General features: G+C 35.7%; 1 protein-coding gene across 8 annotated transcripts in view; it reads right to left on the bottom strand.

The window, feature by feature from the left end:
• ASCC3 (activating signal cointegrator 1 complex subunit 3) overlaps positions 1–20,803 on the bottom strand; it is a 274,324-nt gene that overhangs the window by 160,682 nt on the left and 92,839 nt on the right. For all 8 annotated transcript variants that reach the window (XM_054195069.1, XM_054195072.1, XM_054195073.1 and 5 more), the window contains one exon: positions 10,547–10,711. In XM_054195069.1, coding sequence (XP_054051044.1) covers positions 10,547–10,711 — 165 coding nt within the window. The remainder of the gene's footprint in view (positions 1–10,546; positions 10,712–20,803) is intronic.

Here is a 20,803-nt window from a genome sequence, read left to right as displayed (position 1 = left end):
GATGAGTAAGGCTTGTAAATTCTACCTACCTGTTCAAAACGATACGAAGTTTTACTTAGAATACGGTCTTTGAATCACTCAGGTGTTTGAATTAAAGGTTTTTAAAAAGATGATTAAAAAGTATATGGAGAGCATTCTCAAGTAAGATAAAATACACCATACCATAACAGAGACCTGGCAAATAACAAGTACACCAAAATAATAAACCAAATCCTAGAAGAAACCACCCCCCACAGCTCCACAGACATCAAAGCACACTAAGCAAGTCACTATGTTGCCTGGTAATGGACGTGTCCCATGGCAAAAATTTGGATGCTTAAACTGTGGATGTAACCAACTAAATGACACAGAAAACCTTCTGATTAACCGCCCTGCACTTTATACAAAGAGCAGCTTTGCAGAGGAAAGCCCATGTACAAAAAAATCTTATATGTAAATGCAAATTTTGAGATGACTGGGATAAATGAGAGATTCCATTTTCAAAAGTCTGCCATCTACAGGGAATAAAAGCCGCATTCACTTTGAAGAGTACAAATAAGCATGATCATTTCTTACACAACTTTTTATAGCTGGATGATGTGATAACCTAAGGGCTATAGTCAACCTCAGCCACACAGGTTTGAGACTGGGGTTGGTTTTTTGGGGGGGGGAGTGGGTGGTTTTCTTTTTTGTTTGTGTGGGTTTTTTTGGTTTTGGTTTGGTTTGATTTTGTCTCAGTCCCCTGGAGAACCACCTACTTCTGCACTGACCTTGGTGTCTGCAGGGTAGTTCCTCACACTTTTTTCCTCACTCCTATCTCTCTCAACTGCTGCACAGTGGTTTTCCCTTTCTTTGATATGTTTTTCCAGTGGCATCACCATCTTGGCTGTGGGCCTCAGCCCTGCCTGGGGCTGGGTCGCTTGGAGCCGCCTGGAACCGGCTGTGTCCGGCCCAGGGCAGCCCCGGCCTCTCCTCACAGAGGCCGCCCCTGCAGCCTCCCTGCTGCCAGGGCCTGGGCACCTGCACCCGGTGCAAAAGTTTGATTCACTTAATGTCTATACATTTTTTTTTTTAAAAAAAGCTTGAATCTGTAAGAACAGTAACCAGATGCTGATATATTTGTCCTGTACTTTGTTCACAACACCTGATACTACGTACAACAATCTGAAAGTGTAACTGAGATCCAATCTGGAAAACATTATTTGATTTTGCTAAATTCAATAACATTTTTTTTCAAATCTCCTCAGAGCCTGAGAGCACTAGTTTGAAAATGTGCTCAGTTCCATCTGAGGATAGAAAAGCATTTCAAGTATTTAAACAATTAACAAGAACTCTGCTTAATAACCATGGCAGTATGAATTTTTACACCAATTAACTGTAAGCTGTTTGTTCAGAGTTTTCTTTCAAAATCCAAACAATGCCTAGAGAACAGTTACAGTTTACTGAGACTTGCCACTTTCAAAACCTTTGTAAAAAGAAGCCATTTAACTTCACTGATCTGGCAGTTGGCCCTGGAGTTGAGGAGCTGATTGAAAACCCTGAATTACAACTCCACACGAAAACCACAGCAGAAAGTTAACACAAGCAAGTCATTAAAATTACTAATACGCATAGCACATTTTAAAACAAAATACAGTCTTGTATATTTTATATTATACTTTACATTTTTTTGTTCATATGTATATAGTGCCTACATAATTTTTTCAATTTATAAATCTAAAATTTGGAAATTATTTGGACGATTAGTTTTCTATTTATATCAAGCCACAAAAATCAAGTTGGAGTGCTATACGAAACCAGGCAACGTCATCTTTTGCTCTATAGTAACATTTTTGTTAGTCTTCATAATTAAATAAAGACTCTATTAAGACTCTAAGCCATTCCATCAATATCTTCAACTTCTTTCAAGGCCATCCAAACAAAATATCTTTATTTTTTACCATCTACTTTTATATCCACTTAGCAAGACAAAATATCAATGATTTATATATATATATAAAATAATCAAGAAGCAAAAAGAGGTACATTTACCATAAAAGACAAAATTTATCACAATAATTCTCCCAATTATTTTATGCTTACACCAAATTTGAACTGCAAAGTAAAACCCTACGTGTCTGCACATCATCAAATATATATAGAACAAGTTTTGTTTATTCTTTTAATTATATATGGCAATATACAAACAGCAGTGACTAAAACTATGCTAAACTTAAAAGTTAGAAAACCAAAATTACCTGAATATGCAACCATAACATGACTTATTTTTGCATTTTGTCTGTGATTATAATTAAGTTATAATTATGTATCTATTATTCATCTATCCAAGCACTACAGAGACTTTATTTTTCATAATGGTTTTTAGAAGTCTAACACATTTTTAGAACAGAATTCTCTGTCTGCATTTTTCAACTGCTTTTCTGACTGTCCCTTTAAGAGCAAGCATTAAAATGTTTTGCTTTCAGATGCTTCTAAAGAAAAGTAAGCCCTAAAAGTGTGCAGACATCCTTTGTAAATACAATCTACTCAAACACTAATACTTTTCATGTGCTGAATCACTTATTATTTGGTCCTAGAAGCCCCCATTAAAGATTGTGCCTTCTTATACAAGACACTATGAACACATAGCCTTTTTCTGAAATTGCAGTAAAAACTATCATAGAATCATAGATTGCATTGGGTTGGAAGGGGCCTTTAAAGGTCATCTAGTCCAACCCCCCTGCAGTAAGCAGGGACATCTTCAACTAGATCAGGTTGCTCAGAGCCTCATCAAGCCTGGCCTTGAATGTCTCCAGGGATGGGGCCTCCACCATGGAGGGTCGGGACTCCACCATGGCTTACTGAAAAGACATTTTGGTTGACAGATTTTTCTGTTAACATTCCCTACCACTGGCTGGTGGTACACAGCTAAGTGCGTTTTCTTCACACTGGCACACAATCTCAAACATTTTAGTCTTCGTATGTGTTTAATTATCTCAGTAAAAATATAAGCAGCATTTGGAACATACAAGGCTTTCTTAGGAAAACTGTACTGTCACAGTATTTGCACAACATGTTCTTTGAAAGCTTTACTCTATTTTATTGACTTGATATTACACCAGGAAGTAAGAAATAAAATTACCATAACTATATTTAATTGACATATCTAATTAGTATATCTAATTCAGAAGCATTCAGGATGGCATGTGAAGAATTGGCAGCATGTTCACCATACATGCTCGCAGAACACGATTATCACACTATGAAATTCCATGTATACAGAAAAAATAAACAGAAGATATCTATCAGTACCGACTGCCACACTCAAGCACCAACTGCGTTTACATTGTAAATGATAAAGGATCAGGTATAGGAAGTGCCCCTCTGGACTGTAAATTGATCAAAGCAGGATCATTTTCTTCCTAATAGGTTTTAAGATTTGCATATCATTTCATTACATTACAGCCACCACTTGAGAGCATACAGAGTATGCAGAGCGATACTCTTTTATCTGACTTCTAAAGTTCTTCCTGAACTTTCTGATCTTGGCAGTCTTCCCATTTCCATGTGTTAAGATATCACATTCACAGAATGAATTACAATCAAGCTGGAAAACATATCCCTGATTGTTCAACTTGAGCACAGATTTAAGTGAATCAGACAAGTTTACACATTCTAATCTTTGAAGAATTGTCCACTGGTTAGAAATTAACCTGATATTCAGATGATTATTCAGATGTACACTAAGGACGAGATAAACACAAAGTCAGACACAAGCATTTCTTAGTTTTCAGTCTAGATGTGCAAGAAGATAAATTCTTAACTTAGATTCCTGAGTTCTCTGCTCAGCACTGGTAAGAATGAAGTACTGCATATGAGGATTCACGTTAGTTATTAGCTAGATATCACCCTACATCAAAAATGCCTCTAAATTTCAGCCTCGCACAAGACCTATGTTTTTCACATTATCCAAAAAAAAGAAGAAAAACAAAGGGAAAAAAGGGAGCAATTCTTAGAACATTGAAAAAAAAAAAAGAATTAAAGGTGTTTCAAAACAACTAAGGAAGTTGTTAGAACATTTCACCAATGTTTACTTGTTTATTGATATCGTGTTTACTGTCTAATGAAAGAATTAAGAGATTGTCAATCAGTCCACATAGCTGTCAATTTCCTAGTTTTAGGAACAAAACTGGAAAAACCAGTAAAACTGCAAAATCAAAAGTACGTAGTAAAAATGCAATTACTAATACTGTTTTGAAGATTCCACATAGGACATTATCTACAACTCAAACACTCTGCACAGAATGCATTTGTTACTAGGCAACCATCTAGTTAAGTAATTTTATAAATGAGTTTTACTCTGCTTCCAATGAACCCTGAAAATACTGTGATCTCAGTCCTCCATTTAGAACATATTTAAAAATCTAGAGGTACTGAAAAAATGTAACCATGCAGAAAGCACTATTAGAAACCATATTATTTTCCCTCAGCTAAATATTAAGTATGCAATACTTTGCCTTAAGAAATTACATTTTTGAATATTCCTATTAAGAGATTTGTATGCCCTGCACAGTGCCATGTCAGTCTTTCTTGAATGACAGAATGCCTCTTCATGCTATGCTTACTGTTTCTTTCGCAAACTAAGAAACAAAAAGAAATATGAACCCTTCTACAAATCAGTTTAACTGCTTTATCATATTATGAAAGAACATAAAACATATGACAATCACTATTACCTTTTAAACTCCATGGATGTATCACAAAAATGGAAAAATGTTCACATATCAATAATAAAAAATGACATACGGAATGACTTCCTGACATCACTTCCATGCAAAGTAATAGAAAAGCTTCTGAAGATTAATTCAAATATCTGATACATAACATTTTCCAAACAAATGGAGATTAGGTTTTGTTTTAAAAAAGTATGTTGTTTTAAAAAAGTCATTTTTACACAGCTACAAGGTTGCCAGAAAAGATAACAAGATAGACCTAGACTCATGTAAAGCATTAGACATACAGCTGCGCAACATACGTTTAAAAATAACATCACAGAATAGCCACAAAACACGTATTAAATTTATCACAAGTTGATGAACTGACAGATTTTAAAGAGAATGTATAATTGAAAAACAGCAATTAAAAAGAGATGCCTCTAATTGCTTTCTAAGCCCGACTCTATTCAATAATTTTATCCATGATATGAAGTAAATAAACAGTAACCCCTGACAAGAAGAGCAGGTGATTGGCAGAATTAATATAACTGATGTGCGTGTCAGCCATACAGATAAATCTAGGTTGATGGTCCCATTCAAACTAAATTTCCTTTAATTTAGCTCATTCTAAAGCAGGCCACAGCTGCAAAACGAGACACTATTCTCAAGGAACATTCCTATAACAACAAGTGAAACCTGCAGCAACTATAAAGAGGTTTGTCTGAGGACTTAATGAACAAGCATCTGAATACAAGCTCCAAAGATGATGTGTTAGCAAATTGAGTACATACAATTCTTAGAGGTATAAAAAGGATAGAACTGAGCAACAGGAGGAAAATGCTCTACCTCGGTATATACCACAACCAAAACTAATGCAAAAGTTCTATACCCAGTTTTGTTGACATATTTTAAAAATACAATCGCAAATGTAAGAAAGTTCAGCAAAAGAAGACCCACAACACTATAGTTGGAAACAAAAAAATTATTGTAGAAGGTTTCAGTAAGCTTGTTTGGTTTACCCTGTAATAGAAGATGCTGAGAAACTCTATTAGCCTATACAAGGAATATCAAAGAGACAAAAGACTAAAAGCAGTCGCTTAAGATGAGAAATGAAGAACAAAATGAAATGCCAATGCCACTATAGTCCCAAAAGACACATAGAGGAACTACATCGGGTTACCATTAGAGACAACATATATAGACCTAATCAGCTCTTTTTAGGTCATTAGAGATCAGCCTTGAATTTTTTTATTTTTAGCTGCTCAAATTTTCTTAATCAAGAATGGGATTCCGAGCACCTACAAATTCCTAATTTGATAACAATTAGGTGTTTGGCATTGGGTGAGAAACCTCTGAACTTGTTGCTTGCGATTGCTAGTAAGGAGGTAAGAGAGGGAAACAAAGTGACAGAAAAAAAGAGGCAGAGGAGATAATAAGGAAGTAGAGATATTGGAAATGCATCCAGAGCAAGGAAAACTACATGATGGCTGAGAGGAAAAGGTTATTTATTCTTAAAGGTTATTATTCTTAAATAAGGTATTATGAGGAAAGAAAGCTCAGAAATGAAACATGAGAATTTCCAGGCGAAGGAGAAGAACTCCACTATCTCATGGTCACTACTGCCTTTGATCTTCACATCCCCAATGAGCCCCTCCCTTGCTGGTGAGTATAAGGTACAGCAGAGCACCCCTCTGAACTGGATTGCTTACCTCCTGCTGTGTTGTCCCACCTATTATTTATCTAACAACTTTGTTGATCTAATACAAAAACATAAAGCAACTAAAACTCAAATTTGAAGAATGAGACTGTGATGAGAACAATATTTATGTGTCTACGATGGGAGCTTCTGTTCCCCAAAATCTGAGAAATCTTTTACTATGGATTTTCTCTTACTTAATTTATCATTCACATAGTTGAGAGAAGGTATCAAAACTCATATATCACTCAAATATAATATTCAGTAGGCTTTTTGTGAAAAAATATCCATAACCAGCAAAGAAGTCATCAAAATCTCTGAATAATTATGACAAAATAATTCAGTGTCCTTTAAAAGCGGTCATGTTTTTGCTTTCAAGCTAATAAGCTTAGTAGATATTATAGAAGCGTGGAAAGTTTGATTAAAAAGTTTAAGCATTTCAGTTTTACATCTGCATTATGCTCGAGACTAAAACTTTAAACATCAAAGTTATAAATTGGATTCAAAGAAGTTGTTTGATGTTATACCTACAGTATATAACAGAGCTTAAAGCAATTTTCCCACCAAAATGTTAAGCAAAGTCAATTTAAATCACTTGCAAAAACATTCTCTAAAATTTGAAAAGTGCAAACATGCACGAATATGCTGTTCATTCTGCTATGAGTAAAAGTGTCAGCAATTCCAACATACGTGCTCCTTCCAGGTTTAAAAACAACCTGATTTTAAAAAATGCCATAGGTTAAAATGAACATGTTAAAGTCTTACAGTAAGTGGTGTGACTCGGTGTTCATCCAGGCGAAAATACAACAAAAATTCAAGTATTTTGAGGTACAAATTAGGACAGACCTGCTAACGCATCAGGATATTCCTGTTTTGAGAATGTATTTGTATAGCTGTATTTGTACAGCACATGAATACACATTTCAAAACATTATTTTCTGGCATGGTTGTAGCTCCAAGTAGCTTGTTGAACACTAATTCTTAAAAAGACCAAAAAAAAAATAAAAATCCATTGTCTGTTAACTGTTATGCACCATCTAAGCAAAACAACCCTCACACACTCCAACAAAACAAGAGAGACACTTCTTCTATATGACAGGATACCAAGTCCTGCAAAATGTAAAAGCCACTACGTTATACATCCCGACTTGCACAGGAATCATGACATTGTCTCAGAAGATAGTCTCGTATACAAGCTACGGAAGTATCACCCAGATGAAACTATAGGTAGACCCCCTTATTGGAGCAGCTATCAGTGATTTATTGAAAGGCTGAAGCAGTATTCCAAGGAATTTATCACAGTTCTGTCCTAGAAGTGATACAAGAAATGACTGTTCCAGGTCAGACCAAAAATCCAACTACTTCAAGACAGTGTCTTTCACAGTGGCCAAAAGGGGCAGTACAGAAACTGGGAAAATGTCAATTATATTTGCCAGCAGAGCCCCGGTTACCACAGACCCCATTATGATCTAGTGACTATTAATCTGCAATGGATTTTTCTTTGAATTACTTGTTTAATCACTTTCTGAATCCCTCTGCTACAAATTAGGAAAAAAATAGTCAATATTTCCGATGTCTAAACCAGTTTACAAATCAGGTAATTGATTTCAGCAATTACTGCAGTGATGTAATTGACATAAGGATATTTTAGATTGATGTTGTCAGTGGGTTTTTTTTATTTTTATTTTTTTATTAATTTTTAAGAATTGAACAATTATTTTTACGTCCTGTGTGCATGAATATTGAATAAATATGGTATTTCTACATGTATAAATGAAAGTATGTTCTAGAACTACTTTCAGAAGGGCTGGAGAGGAGCTTAATGTTTCATACAGAATCATCGAAGTCGGAGGGACATTCTTCAGGGATGGGCTGAATATCCTGGGTTTAGTTCCTGCTCCAGGGACATTTATGAATTTGTATCAAAATGCATAACACAGAATTATCCACAGGGAATAGAACCAAAGAAATGTAACTAAATATTTTTTCTTTGCAAAACATCATTAAAACATTATCAGATATGATATTTTTACACTTAAAACATCTACAATAGTATTTTCACTTAACTCCAGTGAAATCCTTCTGAAATCAGAAAATGTATGTTACCTGTTTTAGTCATGAAATAAAAGTTCCAGTAATTTCATAATTAGTTACGGATGTATACTGCAAACTTCATAGAGCTATGCTTGCAGGCTCAGATGCTGCAGTATATAACATTTCAGTGTAATTTTTAAAACTAACCCTCTTATTATTTGTTTCTATATTAAAAAGGTAAAACAGTTGTACAAAACATCTCCTGTTTCTATGTCCCCAGGCTCTCTGAGATGTTTGCAATTCAAAATATTTTGGGCTGGAATTGTTCTCTATTGCATAATTCTAAATATCTCTACAAGCAGTTTTGTCTTCTGTTTAACTGTAGAGTTTCTTTAATATCCTTTTATACTGTAATTTTTCCCTCGCTTCAACTACCTTCTTGTAAAGATTCATAAATAAGGTCTTTAGAAAGGTGGTGAGACAGTTAATTTCAAGATTTGTGTTTTGTTTTTCTTCCCAACTGTTTCACTTAAGGAAGGGTTACAAATGAGTAGCTTCAATTCCAGATGAGTCAAGCTCCAACTTGGTAGGTAAAACAAACCTTGAAATCCTAGAAGATTAAAGCACCCTAGAGAGCTATTTTTTAAACGAGTGTTGAAGCAAGATACTGCTATCTTACAATAAACGCACTAAGGGTAGGATTCAGTACCCAAGACATAATTGCCTCAGATTTTATATTCCTTAAGTTACCTGCACAGGCAGAAAAGAAAAGGATCTATGGGAGATTTGTGTCCAAATGAAGCAGAGACAGGATGCCAAGCTGCATAATGTAGGGCAGATAAAATGGCTCTAGAAGCCTACCTTACAAGTCTCACAAAACTTCGTGTTAAAAAATGAATGAGTCTTGCAATCTGCCATGAAGGCAATGACCATCATGGTCACTGCTAAAAGCTGAAATGCTTTATTTTAAAGACACCTGAAGAAAACAAGGTTATCAAAAACTTTTAAGAAAGAAAATAAAATATCAAAAAGGTTAAGCTTCAGTGCCCTTGACGTAGTCTAAACTTTACAAAGCCCTCTCTCCATAAAAACCTTTCCAAGTTTAACTTCTAAGGAATTATTACTTATGTTATTCTTTATACAGGAGCTTTAGACTTTCTGTACTGGATTACAGCAGACATCCATTTTATTCTGTTCTTAGAGGAGATGGAATTAGATGATTCAGCAAGCCTTAACAAGGTTAGTGTAGAAGAAATTTACCAAGAAAAAAGCACTTTGAAAGCTAAAAGGCTTTAAATGTTTAACATGCTACAAACAAGAAGCATAACAATACCAACGGTGTTTATTTTTAATTTGTTACAGATTATTTGTATTGACATACTTTTGCATATAAGAAAAAGGAATGTCACTCCATCCTCTCCTTACCATTATTTGTTTATCCTAATTCCATCCTATTTATTCATCCCTAAATTCCATATTTTATTCTTATTGTAAATGCACATCTCACCATTGAGACCAATCTCATTTATTGTCTAACTCCAAATCCTTCTTTTGTATAAGACTTAAGACAAAAACCCCACACATTCACCCTCTTCTCCTTTTGGCATTTCAAATCATGGCATTTAGAAAGTACCACTAAAGCATGGGGAAAAAAAAGTACCAACTATGCTAAAATAAAAATTACATAATATTTTTCTAGCAGTACTGAAAGTTTTACCTAGATTTAAGACACCACTCTTAATTGAAAAAAAAAAAAATTCTCCTAGGAAAACTGCTAATTAAAAATCAGCATTCCTGGTAAGAAAACACTTTCCATTTTGGTTATGTTAAAACACTAACCTGATTATTGTTCACTTAAAAATGTTTAATTTTGCCATTACTTGTACAGTAAGTAAATTAAGTAAATAAATCATAAGTAAAGAAAGAAATAGCTCTGTAATAAATTATGCATCATAGGAATCTGATAGTTGATATAATACAGAAGAGAAGGTAGAAGACAAAACCCTTTCTTCATTCTTAGGACTGAATAGCTATAAAATAAATTGGTATAAAAGCTATAAATCAAAATTCTGCCTAATCATTTTGATTTGATCTATCCATTCTCAAACAAAATAAAATTCTTTTGAAGATTTTTTGCTCTTACCTGACGTAATGTACGTGCTACTATACTTTCGAGTACTGGTCCTCTGTCTTCATGCAACAGATGAACTTCATCGAGAATCAAGAGTTTTACCAGCTGAGAGAGGGCTACATCACCAACACTTTTTCTTGTCACTACATCCCATTTCTCTGGAGTAGTCACAAGCATCTAGTAGAGCAGAAAAAAGAAATATTAAGCATTTAAAAAAAATAATCCAGAGAGTAAATGTAACTTAACAAACTTAACAAAGGTATCTTAAGTTTTACCTACTTTATATATGAGGCAGCCACAGTTTTCCGCATCTACATGTGTTGGATGGCCATTAGTAGGATTCAGTACGAAAAAACATACGGAAATATCAACTGATAACTTCAAACTACTGTGCAGCATTTGTATACATTTTCCACATTAAACCAACTAAGCAGCTATCCAGAATCGACTCCTTATATAAATGTGTGGGTCACTGAACGTATGTGTCCCACTAAAAATCGTCTGTGATAAAAAATTTCTAACCTTCACCACAGCACAGTAAACAGTTAAGACCCCCCCCTTATACCTACGCTTGAGCTGATAGTTCCTAGGTCCCTATGAAATGCTTTCTCCCTAAGGCATACTTTCAAGTTGTACATTTTGATACCTTGATCCTTGCACTGGTAAAACAGATCTAACAACTTCCACCAGTCCTGGAAAAGGTAACTTCCAAGCCTTATTGTTTCATGTGAATACGCCCGTCCCTTTTATGGTGCCATTTCTGGCACGCTCTTGCAATGGCTTCTGTTTTTGCATAAATCCCTAAGTAACAGACTATCAGACAGATAAAACTGAGGTACATTCAATCTCCAACTGCCAAACAACTGCAGTACCCTCCATTCTCCACAATGACAACATATTCAGCAGTCACTTCACGTGACCTTAACACAAGAATTCAAGAAAGTAGCATTTTTAAATCAGATATAAAGTGGTCACTCTAAAGAGAGCATCTCACTCCTCTCCCCAAAAAATTCTCAGCAGCTGTTTCAAATAGAAATAGAAATGCTGGTTTCTCATATACTATTCCATAAAAATAATTTCCTATTTAAGTGCCAACCGCTATGTATAAAACCCCCATAGAACTGAATCTTACGTGCTGAAATTCAGTAGTAACTTGCCTCCAAGTTACGACTATGATTTAAGGACAATTAATTATTTCCTATTCATAACAAATTTAATGAGTCACTATCTATCAAAGCTTGAGGTTTCTGGGACAGGCACAAAGCTTACCTTAAAGTCTCACTTATTTCACAAAAAAATAACTTATAACTATTAAAACACGGGGAGTCCAGAACTGGACATAGTACTCCAGGTGTGGCCCCAGTGGTGCTGAGTAGAGGGAAAGGATCACCTCCCTCAACCTGTTGGCAACACTTTGTCTAATGCAGCAAGGGCACATTGCTGGTTCTTGTTCAACTTGGTGTCCACCGAGAGCCCCAGGTCCTTTTCTGCCAAGCTGCTTTCCAGTTGGTCAGCCCCCAACATATATTGGTGCATGGCGTTATTCCTCCCCAGGGGCAGCACTTTGCACTTGCCTTTGTTGAACTTCCTGAGGTTCCTGTCAGGCCATTTCTCCAGCCTGTCACGGTCCCTCTGGATGGCAGCACAATCCTCTGGTGCACCAGCCACTCCTCCCAGTTTGGTGTCATCAGCAAACTTGCTGAGGGTACACTCCGTCCCATCATTCAGATCATTAATGAAGATGATGAACAAGACTGGATGCAGTATTAACCCCTGGGGCACGTGGCTAGTCACTGGCTCTCCAACTAAACTTTGCATCACTGATCACCACCCTCTGGGCCCAGCCATTCGGCCAGTTTCAATCCACCTCACTGTCTGCTCAGCCAGCCCATACTTCAACAGCTTCTTTATGAGGATCTTATGGGAGACAGTGTCAAAGGCCTTACTGAAGCCTAGGTAAACAATACCCACTGCTCTCCCCTCATTTACCTGGCCAGTCATTTCATCATAGAAATTTATCAAGCTGGTCAAACATAACTTCCCCTTGGTGAAGCCAAGCTGACTACTCATGATACGATTTTCTTGACTTTCATGTGCCTGGAAATTGTTTCCAGGATTACTGGCTCCACTACCTTCCCAAGTTTCCTGTCCTGTGTAACCAGGTCCCCTGTCTCATTCAGCAATAGGCCCACGTTTTCCTTAGTCTTGCTTTTGTTGCCTATCTTTTTGTCTTTGACATCCCCAACCAGATTAAATTCTAATTGGCCTTCAGGTTTCCTAACTTCATCCCTGGATGCTCAGACAATGTCTCTGGTCTCTGTACTCCTCCCACGTTACCTGTCCTTGCTCCTACTCTCAGTATGTTTCTTTTTTGTGTTTGAGATTGGCCAGGAGCAACTTGGTCATCCATGCAGGCCTCTTGGCTTTTTTGTCTGACTTCCTATTCTTTGGGACGGACTGCTCTTGAGCTTGGGAGAGGTCATCCTTGCATATTAACCAGCTTTCTTGGGCCTCTCTTCCCTCCAGCACCTTATCACATGGGACTCTTCCAAGTAGATCTCTGAAGAGGACAAAGTCTGCTGTCCTGAAGTCCAGGGTTGTGAGCTTGCTTTTTGCCCTGTTTCTTTCCCTCAGGATCCTGAACTCCACCATCTCATGGTTGCCACTATCAAGTTTGCCTTTGATCTTCACTTCCCCAATGAGGCTCTCCTTGTTGGTGAGTATGAGGTACAGCAGAGCCCCTCTCCTCATTGGTTCCTCTATTACCTGGAGGAGGAGGTTCTCAGCAATGCACTCCAGGAATTTCCTGGATTGCTTACCTCCTGCTGTGTTTCTTTCAAAGTATTAGAAAAAAAAAATTGTATCTTACAAAACACATGCATTTATGAATACTTTTTTCTTCACTCGATTTTCACAAGATATATCCTGGCAACATTTATTTATTCTCCCTGGAGAAAAAATTTTCCCTGCACTGCCTCACAATATTGTTTCAGTCCAACTGTTTTACCATCAGAATATATCAGTCTTTACTAATTACCAAGAATTACTCCTGAAGAGACTTTTTGATATTACAGAAAAAGATGTTCCTGTCCTGCAATATTTAAAACTTAACACATGAAAGACTCACCGAGTCACTAATATCACTGAGAGAATGGTGGGGTGTGTGGTGTTTCTACGCTTTGTTAAAATATTACTAGGAGCATTTTGTTAGCAAATACAGATTTTTTAAATGCCTGTACTCCTACAAAATAGTAGGTGTAAAATGCATGACCATAATTTATGAACTGAATTGTAACACTACTACAGATGCAACTGTTATCACTTTAAAATGAGCCATGTCAACCACAAAAAATTAGCAGCTGTACTTCCACAGAACATTAATTAGCAAACAGTCAGGAAATATATTTAGCAATGCATATTAAGACTTTAAGGTGTGAAATACTACAAATGCAAGCTACTTAACTAATTTGCTAAATCTAAATTGGCAATGTTCAGATCACATTTTTTTTAAATGTCAGTCATGTTATCAGGATATATATTTAAAATGGTATCATTAATTTCTCTGTTTCTGAGTGATGACTAAATATTCATTATAACAGTCATTTACTTTGATCTTATTTTAAAACAGCAATGTTATTCAAAGTAATGACCTGAATTAAAAGCTATACTTGATATAGTGTCTCATTTAGGAAGACCAGAGCTATCCAGAGAACGTCTTGCCAGAAAATATGATTGGTTCTTATATTTATTTTGCGAATAGAAATTACAGCTGAAAAAAAATTCCACTAAAAAGCCCCAAACAAATGAGCTTTGTAGTCTCAAACCATAAATTGAATTCAAATGTATAAAGCGCTAATTAAAAATATCAGCTAAAAGAAAATGTTGACTATCAGCAAATGTTAACAAAGATACAGATTATTTTTTCAATTAAAATAATAAACAAAGCAGCGTTATGATCTGCCTCGCAATTAGTTTTAAATGCGGTAGTGGCATTTCTTTTTATAATTCATTTTCAGAGACAAGGTATTTTATCCGCAAAGTTATAAATTCAAAACTCAGATGCAGCCAAAGGATTCTGCTTTCTGTTTGGGGGCAAGGGAAGGACGCAATAACCAAGTCTTGAAACGTCTTTTTAATATTTTCTTTTTTCACATTGACTTGAGTTATCAGCACACTGAGAAGCGTGTTCATTTATATTGCTATTTCACCACTTCACCTCTTTCAGTATTGAAATAGCTAGAAAATAAAGTGTCACATTTGCTTAATGAACTGCAACTCATGCAAGACATTCCAATCTGTTTTTTGTATTAGGGTATGGCTGAATAGAAATGGGTTAACTGTCAATATTTTTACTGTCAACTTAAATTTCTCTCCACACATACAGTTCTCCTTTTCCCATGCTTTTTGGATTATCATTAGTAACTATTCCACACTGACTTTTTTTACTGGGGAAAACATGGGCTTATCACAAAGTCCTCTGTCTTAGATGAGGACTGCTGCTCATTTTCACTTTTATACCAAAAAAAGATAACAGTTTTTAAAAAAATAAAAATAAATCTTTCAACTCAAAATTATTTAATTTAGCTTTGGGGTTATTTAACACATCCCTACATTACTTTACATAATGTTCATGTAGGAACGCAAACAAGTAAGTCTAATGACTTCACTTTGAAAAATGAAGTCAAAAGGGATGACACTACCTGATAGTTTTAACGTCAATTAACAAAATTCTGAGTGACTGTGAAAATGCATTTTTCTATAATTGCATGATTTGCTAACTATTTTTGTCAGTTTCTCTTCAGTCCCCTCAGAAGCCAGACTTTACGGTAAGAGGAAGTTACATTTTCACCATAGTTTCAGAAGATCAACACGCTGAAAAATGCTGGGTTTTTTGTTGTCTTTTAGGCTTTTTCTTAGTCTGAAAACACTTACGGTCTTACTGAAATCAAATGACCTTCCATTGATTTCTTAGAGTCCAACATTAATTTCTAGCAGTTGGCACAGCCTGCAGGTTTACCTTTTCAATAGCTCACTTGCAATCCTTTGAGGTTTTTTCTGCTTTAAGTTCTCCCAAACACATCTTGCACATAACTAGCGCCTGATTTCTGCTTGAATAATTTGTGCACACACTCTGAGGCTAGTAAAAGTATGGCAGTCCTCTCAAATGCACACTCCCACAGGTCAAATGCACATATGAAAATATTTCAGAACAAGCTACATTAAATGTTTAGTTATAACATCCCATACTACAAAATTCACTGCTTTTAAGTTCCTCAAGACCATTTTCACAAACAGTTTTCCTCTCGTTAGCCACTTCAGCCCCCAAGTATGTCTGACACTTATCTGACCTTTTGTCCCTTTCATACATACAACAATAAAACAAAACTAAGAAAAAACCACAACAGATAACTTCCCATTACTGTGATTTCCAGAAAACAATTAGAAAAGACCTAGATCATTCTTACTATCTGCCAGATATTGTCAAACCAAAATGTATAAAGAACTGCCTGACTCAAACGTCAGGTTAAACATCAACTGAGGTGACTGGAGAAAGGGACTGGTGTTCCATATTTGTTTTAAACAACATACCATTCCAATTACAAAAAAGAGGGAGAACAGTTGGCTGTGAATCATCAGGTTAGTAAACTAAATTTTCCCTGTCCCATTATCTTAGAAGTGGATTCTCAAAATAGTCTACCTTATATGTGTTCAAACCTTTCTCGAAGATAAGGCATCATTAGTGAAGTAGGCATGCACGGCAAATTTTAAAGATATTCTCATTTTAGGTCTTTGCTTTATCAGACCTGATAACAAACTAAATTTTGTGACTGACAATGGGTTTATAGAAGTTTGCACATTGTGATTGAGTAGACACCCTACAAGCCAAATCGTACCTTTGGCAATTTCTCTTCCAACAGGTTTTTAAAAGTTTTTATTCCTGATGTACAGATAAACAGAATTCAACTATTATTTAAATACAATACTTTTGAATGAATTAATGAAATTATTACAAAGGAAAGACATTCTTAAATTTCTTATGGCAGAGATTATATGGACGTTCCTGAGAATAAAAACGAAACATTCCCAAAAAACAGCAGGAACAGAAGATTGAAAACTAGTCTGCTATAATCAACCCCATTCAGAAAGTAGATCTTGCTGCCAGTGAGCTGTTCAATAAAATAATCTTTACAAAATGAATGAGTAAAGTCTTTTCCAGAACTACAAAGCTGCTATCAACCATTAGATTTTAACTCCAAATAAAGAATTGCCAATCTTACAGGCACAAGAATTAGCCAGTAAAACAATCCCAGAGGACAAACCTGAATTGAATTGATGAATTAAAAAGCTCTGAATATAAAAGTAACCAAGATGGGAAAAGGTGTACAAAAATTCTGAAGGACTAAAACAGAGGATGCACAAAACAAAATCTTTTGAGAAAAATCTCTTATAACTGCACAAATAGAGCAGTCGCTCCACCTCCCAAACACTTCACTAATCTTCAGCTTAGCATTCACTTGTGTTTTAATTTTTCTGCTACTGTGTTCACAAATGAGTTATTAGAATTACTTCTTTACGTACCGTGTTTCCCAGAATCATGGTAACTGAAAATGTTTGATTTTTCTTTTTTCTTTTTTAAGTTTTTTAAAATTTTGTAGTAGTCTTATGCAAACGTTAGGCCGGGAACTGTTAGAGATGACAAGCCGGTGTGCAACTGTATGTGGAAGTTTTCACAGAAGGTAGGGAAAACATCTTTTTTGGGAATTTTTCAGAGAAGCAGCAAATATCTGTCATCAGGAATAACAACCACTATTAAGAGTGGTCAATCTTAACATTTAGCCATGACCATTATTTAAAAGAACCAACCACAGCAACAGACTTCATTGTCATCTAGGCAGGAACAGTTAAGTTCTCTGCTATGGTACACAAAATTCTTCTACTACAACACACCTCCAGCTCAGCATAGATTCCATAAAATCATCATCTTGTAGGGCTATAAGAACCTTACTACACAGGTTCTTATACTGCACTAATAAATGCAGTAAGCAAGTCCTTTCTAGTAAAGCATTACACTAATATTCTCTATCACTTGTTTACCCACGTGCCCTGTGCGTGAGCACATCGTATTTTAATATGGGCTTACGTAGCTTGCTCTAACATAAAAGGTAGAAAAGTACCTTGTACTTAGACTGGATAGTGTTGATATTCTGAGCATTGGCACTATTGCTGAAATAAGCCTGCACCCTGCCATACTGTAAGCAGAGCAGTAGTAATACGGACCAACACGCAGTTTCAACACCTTTCCTTAATATAGAACATAAAAATGTATGCCTTTATTATATCAGAATTGTGAAAATATGTATAATGGTAAACACACATACTTTCAAACATTTGATCTGTAACTTTGAATTCATATTATTGTATATACTGGGCATTAATATCTATCATTTTTTCTAGAAAGAAACTGCAGAATAATCTCAAGATTATAATGAACAAATCCAGAGGCCCCCGCATGGGGAAAATGCTGTGGATGTCAAATGATCACAATAATAAAGCTTGTTCGTTACGGGAAGTTTCCAAAATGAAATTATCTTCCCAAAGTTGGATCGAGATCCACAAAAATTTCATGACCACATGTCATCGTACCCTTGCAGCACAACAGAGATATTTTCCTATTTAGCGTACTTATATGAAAGCACTACTTCCTTTTTGCTTTGAAATCATCGGAATAGCTGCTAAATAAACAGCAAATACTCAATTTATGTTATCTTTCTCTTTGAAGAGCATAATATTGTTTCTCAAAGCATTGATTAAATCAACAAGAAATACACATTTCCACTGTAATTTCATTAACAGCCATTTCTTTTTCATTTTGCAGTAACATTTCTTCGTACCTTTCCCACTTCCTATTAAGTAACCCTCCTATTATTTCAGTAACCTTAGGAAAAAGAAAATCAAATCTTATAATAACCACCTGATGCCTGTGGCATTGTGAGCATTTGTCCTCTAAAGGCTTGCTACTGGTCTTCTCTCTCCTTCTCCCACTTCTTTACACACATCTATAATTTCCCCTCGCACACTTGAAAACAGCATTTAAGAATATGTGGCTGATCCTACAGCAAAATTTGCTCAGTCACAGCCAGCACTGCTCATCTTCTGACAGCTTTTTGGCAAAGGGACATGGGCAAACTACACAGTTTACTCTATTCATGCTATAACTATTTATCTTCGTGCTTTGTTCTGGCAGAAAATTCAGTGCAAGAGCTTTACTTGTGCAGAAACACAACTCCACACAACTCCAGACATCCACCCAGAGCAGCCTCTCATTGGAATGCAGCATATTTTGCAATTCTATAGGGAGAGCTGCTATGCTGAGGCTTTGTACAATTTGGAAATATTTCCCTTCTAATCAGTAATGCTTTGGAGCTTCTCACAAATTTTAATATTAGATACGTGATATCACACCCCATGAGGGACACTTTACCACTTTGGCACTCTCTGAGGTAAAACTTAATCAAAATATGTTACACGAGCAGCAGCCTGCAAGTCACTTTCATAATGCTGTTTTTATTCCTCTTTTTATTGCACTCTTACTCTGTATGATTTATTCAAGCATTTCACAAAACCTCATGTGAGCTAGGGCTCAGGCAGAGAGTGAGAGAATAAACCTATAGAAAGTAAAACAGAGGGTAGTAATGCAAAACAAGAATTCGAGGCAGGAAGGTAGGAAGTAATAAATAATGAATAGAAATGTTTTGTTTTTCATAAATCAGAGACAACCATTTGATGCTGTGTTTTACACCGTTAAAAAAGAATTATGTCTCCAGTAAAGCAGACTCCTTACAGTACAAAGATGTGCAGATGAGCAGTATGCCCATTTGGGTGAATAGATGATGCTATACCAAATCTTAGCATGTATTTGTGGTCTAAAGTAATGGCAATACAGGATCACATATAAATATATACAAATATAAAAGCACCTTAGAAAGATTCAATAATAAAACTATATTTATAAAAGTATCTTCATAAAAGATTGATATTTTCATGTTAGACTTACAGAGGTGCATTATATTGGTGCATATTAGCAGCAATTAGTAAGCCACCAAAGCTGACACCGGTAATCAATCAACAACAGGTCTAGAAATCAACAAGGGAACAACAGAAATTGTAACAGCTGCCATTCAGAACTCATTAAAACAACAAATGAATTTTTAACTGAAGAAACACAACTTTGTTATGTTTTATTTTTAACTTAATCCTAGGAATTCACGGTGATTTAGTTCCTTTACAGAAGCCAGTGAATCCACCTAATGAAAAGGCAACTGATTCACAATGTATCAGCACACCTCCTTAACACAGCAAGATACTTCGGACACATCTAACACATCCTATTGAACTGATTTTTTTTCAACGTTGTTTTATTTGTTGTATACTCAGTTTCACAGTTATGATGAACAGATTTAAGTTTGTACGTTAAGATTTAAAATTTTATGCTTTCAGCACAGTCGTGGATGTCCCAGTGATTACAAGTGGATGTCCCAGTGATTACAAAATTCATTTAGAAGTTCCAACGCAACTTTTAAACCTCAATACAACGACTCTGTCAGAGTCAAAATAAACCGGAATCAAACCCAGCACACTCAGTCAGGCTGACGAATCAGATAGAAGAATTCCTTTTTGTTGCTGCTGTGAAAGCACTGAAGTTATTTATATTCTTACTAAAAGAATATAAAGCTTTACATGTGTAGTAGTTACATTAATCTGAGGAGAAACTATGGAAAATAATATACATTAGGATCACAATAGCTGTACTGAGGAGTAATATGATAAGAGCACCTGCTCTCTATTTTTTTTCCTAGGGAAAAACTGTTTGGAGTCAGTACAAATCTTATTTTAATAACCATAGTGAGAAAGAACAGCTTGCACGCTTTGTGAAATTTAGCTCTTATACTGTAAAATATAAAATTAGCCACTCAGCCTTCAAGTTTAAGTAATGATCTAAATGTTTTAAAGGACTTTGATCCAAAACATTACCCTCTTTTCCTCTGTGCTCTTAATCAGTTCACTAATTATAGTTATACTAACCTCTGATATACTACTGTCAGCTCTGATTGATGCCAATAGCTCCCTTAATCAGATCTGACAACTTTCAGCAAGCGTCTGTCTCTTGAGACACTGCATCCAGCCTGCTTGCTTTCAAATCTTCCCAGCCTTATTTTGCATTTTCTTCTCTCCCAGCCCCTTTTTCATATAGAACAGTAGAATAACAAC

Source organism: Rissa tridactyla, chromosome 3, assembly GCF_028500815.1.
Source record: "Rissa tridactyla isolate bRisTri1 chromosome 3, bRisTri1.patW.cur.20221130, whole genome shotgun sequence".
Lineage (NCBI taxonomy): Eukaryota > Metazoa > Chordata > Aves > Charadriiformes > Laridae > Rissa > Rissa tridactyla.
The sequence above is the reverse complement of the archived record's forward strand: the minus strand, read 5'-3'. Positions and strand labels throughout refer to the sequence as shown.